The sequence below is a fragment of the Chenopodium quinoa genome, unplaced genomic scaffold (genome assembly GCF_001683475.1).
Source record: "Chenopodium quinoa cultivar QQ74 unplaced genomic scaffold, ASM168347v1, whole genome shotgun sequence".
NCBI lineage: Eukaryota > Viridiplantae > Streptophyta > Magnoliopsida > Caryophyllales > Amaranthaceae > Chenopodium > Chenopodium quinoa.
In genome coordinates, this window is record NW_018745523.1 from 1,280,155 (window position 1) to 1,290,653 (window position 10,499).

At 36.3% G+C, this 10,499-nt stretch overlaps 1 protein-coding gene and 1 pseudogene across 1 annotated transcript; one reads left to right on the plus strand and one right to left on the minus strand.

Annotated features, from left to right (window-relative positions):
- The first annotated feature begins 1,107 nt into the window (after window positions 1-1,107).
- Window positions 1,108-2,613, plus strand: LOC110715436 (annotated as a pseudogene).
- A 3,637-nt stretch (window positions 2,614-6,250) lies between these two features.
- LOC110715437 lies at window positions 6,251-7,616 on the minus strand. The gene is made up of 4 exons (XM_021894019.1): window positions 7,335-7,616; window positions 6,984-7,272; window positions 6,530-6,755; window positions 6,251-6,437 (listed from the first exon to the last, which is right to left on the minus strand). Exons 1-4 carry the CDS (start codon window positions 7,614-7,616, stop codon window positions 6,251-6,253), a joined length of 984 nt encoding a protein of 327 aa, XP_021749711.1.
- Window positions 7,617-10,499: the final 2,883 nt, after the last annotated feature.

Below are 10,499 nucleotides of genomic sequence, written 5' to 3' on the forward strand. Positions count from 1 at the left end.
AAAAAGTTTCTAAAATTGAAACAAAGAAAATAAATTGGTATACTTCAAGTAGGGATATAGGGTACCTAAAACAAAAAATGGTTGTGACTAACTAACTAAACAGATAAATAAATTAAATTGTAGTCCCTACTCCCTACAAATCATAAATTGTGGGGTTATCTCTTGGTTACTTCTATCTTGCGCATCATATCCACGAAATTCATCAATCATCAAAGACTACAGCAAAATCTTACATATGAATTCCACAATTCTGCAGTTGCTGCAAAATCAACTAAAGTACATCTACTTGCAACCTTTAACACTTGTATCATTCATGATTCATCCTCTTGCTGTTATTTCTCTACAAATGGCTTCAATTAAGTAATTAACAGCTATTTCCAGGACAATCGACCTATATTATTATTGAGACATGTACTATCTTCACAATCAGTGCACACCTTCAACAGTCACAGTCTTGGTTTAGAAAAATTAAAACAAATAGAATATTCACTTGACTGTTGGTAGAGTCCAACTTGTAATCTGATTCTGTTTGTCCTGTAGGGCTGTAGGTTTAACTTTTGTCATAGGTGTCTTTTGCTGTTCTGTCTACACCTTAAACCCAATCTTGTCAAGACTCGAGAGTCAAAACTAGCCGATAATCAAGAGTGAGTGATAGTCACAATTCGAAAGATATTCCTTTTGTTAATGACAAAATGCAAACCATAATAATTTTGTTAAGCATGGAACAAATGTCACCTTCAAACTTTGCAATAGCAGAGCATAATTCCATAAGATAACTAGAAGCGCTGAAAGATTTAAAGCATTAGAGTTCAAGATTTTTCCTCCTTTGATCGACATCATGCCTAAATGGCATTTATTTAAACATTTTTTTTTCCAAATAGTACAAGAACATACATAACAATTCATAATTTAGCACAATATACCAATTATCAGTATTTTGTGAATTCAGTTGGATATCACCCGCTTCAAAAAGAGAAGAATGTGAAAATAAAGCACATTATATTGACTGATGCAGATATGTTCTTGTGGCATTTATTCAAACATAATTTATTCTGGTGGGACTGATAGATTGTCTGATACAACATACAGTCTTAGAATGGGAAATGACAGCTATTAAGGCATCCCTTAAAAATGAGTAATCTACAAAGAGAAATCAGAGGAATTACCGGAGAAAAATTATATGTGAATGAAGATGACTTGGAGCAGATGAAGATGAAGTACTTGAAAGCAGTGATCACGGAGACCCTTCAAGGAGACCCTTCGGCTACATCCTCCAATTCCCTTGCTGGTTCCAAGAAAATCAATACAAGACATCAAGATTAACGGGTATGATATTCCAGCAGGTATCACAGTCATGACCAATGCTTGGGCAATCCACAGAGATCCTGCTTCGTGGGATGAATCAGAAAAGTTCAATCCTGAGAGGTTCATAAATAAGCCTACAGACTTCAAAGGCCAAGACTTCGAATTGATCCCATTCGGATCAGGAAGAAGGAACTGCCCAGAAATTACATTTGCCATTGCAAATAATGAGCTTGTATTAGCAAACCTCATCCATAAGTTCGACTGGATGCTGCCCGGTGGAGCAGATGGTGATACATTAGATCTGACTGAATGCATCGGCCTAACCTCCCATCGAGAGATTCCTCTACTTGCAAAAGCAACACCCAAGACTGCAGGTAACTGAAGGTCTTATTGATGTTTTACTTGCCAACATAAAACAGCAATAACTAGCAACTCGAAAATGCTTCATGGGTTATGCACTTCTAACATATTTTTGCATCTCTTTCGTAGTCTTTTCATTTAAATGTATCATACGAATCAAAGACCTCGATTTATAATAAATTCAACTAAGTTGTCACAGTTTCACAAACCAAAGTCAGAGCACAAAACAATGCACATCAAATACATTCATAGTTTCACACTCACTGGCTCACAACAGTCAGTGTGATCAACTATGTTTCGAGATCGGTCCGATAAGAGGTAACAGATCATACAAATGTGAGTAAGTCCAAGTATATATCTGCCTTCATTAAGTGCATCTAGTTACTCACACAGAATATGTAGGAACTAAATCCATTAAGAAGAGTATACCTTCAGAAACCAAACCAACTTCAGTGAGGCATTTTATCAAACAGTTGGTATGCACAAAAACAAAGCTCGTAATCCCATGAATCTTCCAGGGTGCGCGCAATTGAGCATAAAGAAGATAGAGAGAATGCATTGAATTGTAGGTTTCAATGCATCCATGAGAAGACACTTCACAAACTGTAATGGCAGAAAATTGCCATGAAATCGCCAAGTAAAGTATTGTATTATGCAAAAATTCAGTTGCATTTTGCTAATTGAATCTATCTCGACCAATTAATTAGATAGGGAGAATTTTATACGAGCAAAGGATTTGAGATATTGGTCATATAATTCCCATTCCCACCTTTATATTCCCACACATTCCAAATTCCAATCAAAGTTTTGTTCTGTTTTACAATTGAATTTTCTTATTTCAAAATCATAAATTCATAATCATATTAAGACAAAACATCAAAACACATTAGTGAAACATTCAAATTTGGTACAACTGAAATCTGAAAGAATCAAAAAAAGTTGGCAAAAGAGCGGGTATTACGTAGCGCCGTAGCGGTAATGTTCATGGATATGGTAAAGACTAGAATAGACCGGTTCTACAATAACTTATTGTAGACCCAACCTTCTAGTATACCATACGAATGTGATTATATTACTATAAAAGTGATTATATCATCTTGAAACTGTTATATAAATGTATCACTCAAAAAGTAAATTTATCATTATAAAAAGTATCAAATAGTAAATTACATAATTCAAAAGATGTTTTTAAAATTTTATCATCCTAAAGATAATTATATAATCTCATTAAATGGTTTAATATGAGATTATATAATTCAAAAAATGACTCACAAAAAGATAATTATATCGTCTAAAAAGGTGATTATATCATTTAGAATGTGATTATATTATTTGAAAGTGTCAAATTTTGGGTCTACAATAATTTATTGTAGACCGGATCCATAAAAGACCGATTGCATGGATATGGTAAATATTTGACTTAATCCTACGATTATAAAACTGTACTAGGTTTAGAGGTGTCAGTTTCTAACCCCGAACCATAAACCCGACTGTTTTGAACCGATCTGAAAATGAACTGAACCGTTAAAAACTCTTTTTTGAAATTCGAAAACCGGCCCGATCCAATTTTTCCAACCCAAAAACGACTGAACTGAACTGAATTTGTGCAAACCGTTAATGACCAGACCCGTTATCAAACCAAACCATTACAACCCGAAACCAAAAGCAACCCGAACCGATTACATCCGACCTAATAGTAACTCGACCCATTTTATACCGAAAATTGTTTAAACCCGTCAAAAATCCGATAAACTTGAACCATTCCAATCTGTAACCAGTTGTCAATGAACCGTTTATAACTTGTAACACGTTATTGACTGAACATTTTCAATCCGTAACCCATTGATATCGAACCGTTTACAACCTGTAACCCGTTGAGACCGAACCGTTTACAACCCATAATCTATAATGATTGAACTGTTTAAAACCCGTAACCCAATATGTTTATGAACTGATCTATTTTAACCCACTACTCGATAAACAATTCATTTCAGCTCCATTCAGTTTAATTCGGCAAATCGGAACACACCCTTAGCATTCCCAACAATGAGCAAAAAAAATACTCATAAGCAAAGCTTTGGGTGAAATTCAAACAAAAATGACTTACATCAATGAGCAAAAGTAAAAATGCTCATGAGCAAGATGAAAATTGCTCATAGGATGAGCATTTTTAAAGATGAATAGTAATCATGTGGGGTCCACAATGCAAGTAAAAAAAAGAATTAAAAATAATATAGTAGAGAGAAATATAAGAGGGTATTAGTAAAAGTAAGAGAGAAGATGTACTAGAGAGAGAATGGGGAAGAAATTTTTTTTTTTATCATTGATGGGATAAAACTAGGAAAATTTGGATTTTGGTACCTCGAATATGGGGCTAATTGAATTTTTGTACCCGTTTAAAATTTATTTTTAAATTGATACCTCCAAAAAAACATAATTGTAGATTTCAGTATGTACTCCGTCCAGCTCCGTCAAGTTTTCTGTTTATGGAACCCATTATCTAATTATTTAATAATTTTTATTAAAAAAAACATTTTATAAAAAAAAACCTTAAATAATAATAATAATAATAATAATAATAATAATAATAAATCAGCCACTGCCACCAGCGCCGGCTTTCGGCTGTTGGTGGCCGAATTCCCCTGGCACCGGCGCCGGCTTCTGACTGTTGGTGGCCGAATTCCCCTGGCACCGGCGCCGGCTTCTGACTGTTGGTGGCCGAATTCCCCTGGCACCGGCGCCAGCCACCCCTTCCCTTTCCCTCCCTGTTTTCCCCTTCCCCAAAACCCTTGCGCAACCACCACCATCTTCGTCCCTCCTTTCCTCGTTCCTGGCTGTGGCATCCCACCCCCTCCCTTTCCCTTTCCCTCCTTGTTTTCCCCTTCCCCGAAACCCTAGCGCAACCATCCACTGTCTACCCTCCCTTCCTAGTTCTTAGCCGCGGCGATGTGGTGGTTTTCAGATAAGGTGGTTCGTTTTGTGGTGAAAGGTGGTTCGTTTGGGGGTTTCGGGGTTCATGGGTGGTGGGGTTTTGGGTTCGTGGGTTGTGGGTGGTGGGTTTCGGGGTTCGTGGGTGGTGGGGTTGTGGGTTTCGGGGGTTCGTGGGTGGTGGGGTGTGGTGGGTTTCTGGGTTCGTGGGTGGTGGGTGGTGGGTTTATGGGCACCCTTGCCTGGCCGCGGCGGCAGCTACTGTGGCTTGGCTTCCTGCCTGGCCGCGGCGGCAGCTGCTGTGGCTGGGCTTCGTGCCTGGCCGCGGCAGGTGGTTTTTTTTTTAATTTTTTAAGTTTTTTTTTATTTTTTTAATTTAAAAATGTTTTTTCTTTTTTTTTCAATAATTTAAATTATTAAATAATTAGATGATGGACCCCACTAACGAAAAACTTAACGGAACATGGACGGAGATTCTGAAAGCTATAGTTATGTGTATTTGGAGGTACCAATTTAAAAATAAATTTTAAACCGGTACGAAAATTAGCCCCATATTAGAGGTACCAAAATTCAAATTTTCCATAAAACTATGATCAAAAAAATGCTCATGGGATGGAAGAGAGAGAAAGTGGGTAGAGAGAGAATGAAGAAACCAATTTTTGGTCATTGTTGGGGATGCTCAAGTAGGTAGGTAGCTTTTAGAATAGAAATGCGGCCAGATACAAATAGAACCACTCAACATCATGATCCACAATTGAAACCAAACATGGCCACAAACAATTACCCAATCAAGCTAGTCTTCGCCGCACACCTTGTAGTATTTAATTATTTGATGCAACAAAGGGTAACTTGACGATAGCAAGAGATAACGTTCACTCAGCTAGTCACAAAACACATACGCCAATCAAAAGGACTTTATAAGCTTGTAATGGGGCTAAGGTAAAGGGGTAGGATAATATTTAGGAAAATGTGAGTAAAAAGCCAACTTGGGGAGCAAAAACATAAACGCGGTCAAATAATGATCTAACTCCAATTGACATCACCAACTTTCTCCAAACATAATAAAAAAACCAAGATTGAAATCAACTATACATCATCATGAATAATTTTTTTCTTTCTTTTTCCTTTTCTTTGCCTTTTTCTTTCAATTCTTTGGCTTTTTCAATGAAGTACACGTAAACAAGATTTTATTTTTATTTTGTTTTTATTTTTTTTTCTCCTTCTTTCTTTTTCCAAGTAACCCTTCTCAACTATAGAAACTACTTTTTTTTTCAATATATATTCCACCATATTTTGCATAAATTAAAGTTTGACACTCAAACAACGACACCACATCAACAAGCTCCCCAAGCTAGCTAGACTTGGGAATAGTAACCAATGGGGCTAAAGTGGCTTGTAATGTAGCTATATATCAATAAATGGACAAGGCAACAACATGGGTGCAGCAAAGGGAACAAATGTATCTAAATATCATCTGAAGGTTACCTAAAGAACATGGTCTTTATCATGTGCGGCATGCGTGAATGATTTCCTAAGGCTCCTCCCATCCACTCCCCTCCTTATTCATTGCATCTAGTATCCCTGCATGTCGATAAAAAATGACACATAAACCTCTTCTTTGAGTGACTGATTGCCTAAGACATGCCATGAACCATGACTAAGTTTCGATAGACTCATTTTCTACAATCGCAAAGGCAAGAGGGAAAAGTTGAAGGTTTGCATCAGTTTCCATTGCTATGAGCAAGGTGCCCTTGTACCTCCCATATAAGTGAGTCCCATCAATAGTGATTAGAGGTCTACAGTGTCGAAATCCATCAATAGATGGCTTAAAAGCCCAAAAAACTCTTTTGAACACATGAATAGACGGATTAGATGTCTCTATTGTGCTCCATGAACAACAGTTCCCTCATTGGCTTCTTGTAAAGCGTGCATGTACCTAGGCAACTCTTCATACGATTTCTCCCAATCACTAAATATAATGGCGATTGCCTTTTGTTTTGCTAGCCATGCCTTCCTGTAAGTTATAGAGAATTCGGTTCGATTCTTAATAACTTGTACAATAGCACGTATTTTAAAAGAAGGATCAACTCGTACAAGATCTAAGATGATATTGCACACAAATTCAGAAGTGAGATTTTGATGATCACCGGAGATAATGTCACCTACACAATTATTTGCATGCGGACCATTATACTTCACAACTCGAAAAATAGGTAACATTGGATCCTTAATTGCACGCAGCTTCCAAGGACAATTGTGTGTCTTTTTCCTTTTACACTCCACAACATACTTTGATGGCTCGGACTCAACCACTCAAAATGATTGATTTTTAGTGATGGAGTATGATTTTACTATATCTTTAAGTTGATGTAAGGAATCAAACTCCTGACCAGCACTGAATTCACCATTATAAGTGTTGTTTCCTAGCCATGTTATCCATGAGTCACGAAGTGTTTGATCCATTTCATCTACGACATTAAAAGATTGTGAAGGAGCATTTGTTTTTATGACAATGTCATTTTCCTCACATGCACCTTCTTCATCACTTTCATCACCATCCAAATTAACTACTATGGTTCCAAAGCCATCAACTTGTTCAAGATTAATGTAATCGAGTTCATCTAAAGAGGGATTTCTGGAGGAGGTTCCTGTGTGAGGAGTTGGTGTGGGAGAAGTTAGCTCGAAATATGTTGGTGAACATAAAGATCATCAGTCAGCAATCTTGTGAAAGAGACTACTACCTCTGAATTTGTTCCAGTCATTTGGAGAGGCATACTAGAATTGGAGCTAGGATATAACCCCAAGTTAGTCTTCATTACTACCTGCTTGACAACTTGGTCAATGTACAACTCCATAGTGGAACCCGACAACTTTGATATACCAACCCACATGGCTCTTAAAGAAATGTCGTCATCAAGGGGAAGAAGTGTATATGAACCAGAAGTAGGATATTTCATCTGCACCTTTAACTCTACATTCTTTGGATCACATTTCACAAGTTCATATAGCTTGTTCAAAAACATTAAGTGGTAGTGGCGAAGTGAATTTCAAACCAAACAGCAACAAAATTAAATTTAACAACTAATGAATTAATGAGAAAAAAAAAATAGGGCTAAATACCTTATGAATTTGGGGGTAAATATCAGAAATCCAATTTGTTCATCAATTGGTGGTGGTGACGTTAATTGGGTCGTCTTCTGGTACGGTGTGTAGAAGGACGGAGATGACGACGGCGACGTGATGTCGTTGGTGGTCTCATGGGGATGGAGAGGTCGTCCAGTGATGATGTTGAGGTGCGTGATGTGGGTAGTGGTCCTCTGTTCTTTTTTCTTTTTTTTTTAATTTTAATGTAGCTGTGTAAAGTATTTAGAAAAGCCGCTACTCAAAGTAGCGGTTTTGTTATTAAAACCTCTATTTTGAATAGCGATTTAGATACTAAAACCGCTACCTCAAGTAGCAGTTTGTTATTTTTAAAATTAAATAGACCCAAACGTATTCCCAATCCTACGTGGACAACAATTCGGTAAATAAGTTTATTACCGACGCAAATTGGTAAATAAGTTTCAATTTAACAATATTTTCGTAAATCGTCCTGCCAATTGAATTTGAGACTTGTTGGATTTATCAAAAATTAGAAAATTTTGTCTCTATACAAATCAATATCCAATTAAAATGTCCAAGTTAACAACAAATAAACAATACCGGCATTTTTTTTTTAGAACCATACAATATGTTTAATTTTCATACACAAAGATCTTATTTTTTTTTTTTAAAAAAAAAAAAAACATATACAAAGATCTTTAGTGTTTAATCTGTGGCCTGGGCCATTATTAAAAACGACGATTGAAAAATTCGCCAAGGTGGATGAGTGTGATATTTAAATTATTGACATTTTTTTTGGGGGGGTGGGGGGAGATATGGAAGATGTACAGGATACAATTATTGTTTAAAAATAATAAATACAAGTATTTAGTATAATATGTGATATAAAAAAATAAAAACAAAATGCTATACATAGTCCTAAGGGTTTTGGATAAAAAGCTAAAAGAGGAAGGTATTAGTGAAACATATTCATTAAATACATTAATTTACGCGTGATTTATCATGCATTCCAAAATTAATACGGAGTAACAAATAAGGAAAGATATTTAATGCTTATTTGAGCCCTAAAAAAAAATACAAGTGCTTACTTATCTTTATACTAGCAAGTATTTAGTATGTATTTTATACTATTATAGCGCAAGTACTACTCCATAATATTTTTTTTTTTAAAAAATAGCTAGACTACTGTGCAATTTATTATATTAACTAAAGTAGCAACCGCTGACGTGATCTTTCCCCTAAAATCTGTACACGTGTCGGCTTATTATGAAAAAAATTTCCGCCCAATTGTATGGCTTATTTTAGGAAAAAAAAGTTATCATTAAAGTTATAGCAATAAACTATTATTTCCTAAAATAATGGGATTTGAATTGGTATAGTTGTTTTTGTATTTATCCCAAGTTGCTATACAATTTACATAAATCAATAATTTAAATTACAAGTAATAAAATAAAGGAAAATTTGTCAAAAATAACACCAGCTTTGGGCGGTCTTCCAATAATAGCACCACCTTTTGATTATTCCAGAATAACACCACCTTTCACATGTATTTGCCAAAAATGAAACAAAAAACTGGTAACCTGTTTTACAAGAAACCCTGGGACACGTGTTCTAGTTTGATTGGTTAATTTATTTATTTTTATTTTTAATTTTGAAAAAACTTATAAAAAAAACAAAAAAAATTAAACCCCTTCCCACTTTCTCGGCCCCTCTGCCCATCGACATCCACAACCCCCACCTTGATTTTGGGCTCCTCCTTTCCCCGTTCCCGATTTCAGCCCCCACCTCTCCTCCCCGTAGCAGATTCAATTCCCCTTCCCTTCATCATCCCCAATTTCGCGCCCAATCCCCTTTACACAACCAACATTTTTGACTGGTTATAGTTTCGGGGAAGGAGATAGGTGGTAGGGTCGAAAATTGGGAAAGGGAAAGGGAGGGGGTATCGAAAATGGAGAAGGGATGGGTAGGGGCATCGAAAATGGGGAAATGAATAGGGCACCAGAAATGGATAAGGGAAGGGGAAGAGGCCAAAAATGGTAACGGAAAAGAGAAGGGGGCCAGATCGAAACGACGACGGGAAAGCGGTGGTGGGTTGTTTAAGGACGGGGGAATGGGTGGAGGGGTGTCGTTAGGGGAGGGGGAAGGCTGGGGAGGTCGATCGGCGGCGAGGATGAGGAGGGGGAAAGGCGGCGGCGAGGATGGGGAGGGGGAAGGGCGGCGGCGAGAACGGGGAGAGGGTGGGGGCTGGCAGGGGAGCTAGGTGGTGGTTTTTTTTTTTAACTTTGTTTTTTAATTAATTAGGTTTTTTTTAAAAAAAATTATATAAAAAAATTGGCCAATGACATTGAGACACGTGTCACAAGTAACCTGTAAAACAGGTAACCAACCGGTTTTGTTTCATTTTTGGCAAATACATGTGAAAGGTGGTGTTATTTTGGAATAATCAAAAGGTGTTGCTATTACTGGAAGACCGCCTAAAGGTGGTGTTATTTTTGACAAATTTTCCTAAAATAAATTGACTACTATTTTCCTAAAAGGTAGGGGTATTAACGAATAGTTGTTTTTCTACTTTGAATTCATATTAACGATTGGTTTGCTTTTAAATAATGATTAATCATATTGCTGTTTTTTTTTTTTTTTTGTTTTTTTGAGGAAAATCATTTTGTAGGTTGCTTCTTAATACAAGAATTTTGATTTTTTTTTTTTCAAATTAGAATATTTTCTTAATACAATTTTTTTTTTAAATACTTAATACAAAAAATTAAATAGCCTAAAATAAATAACAACAGCAAAACATAAAACCA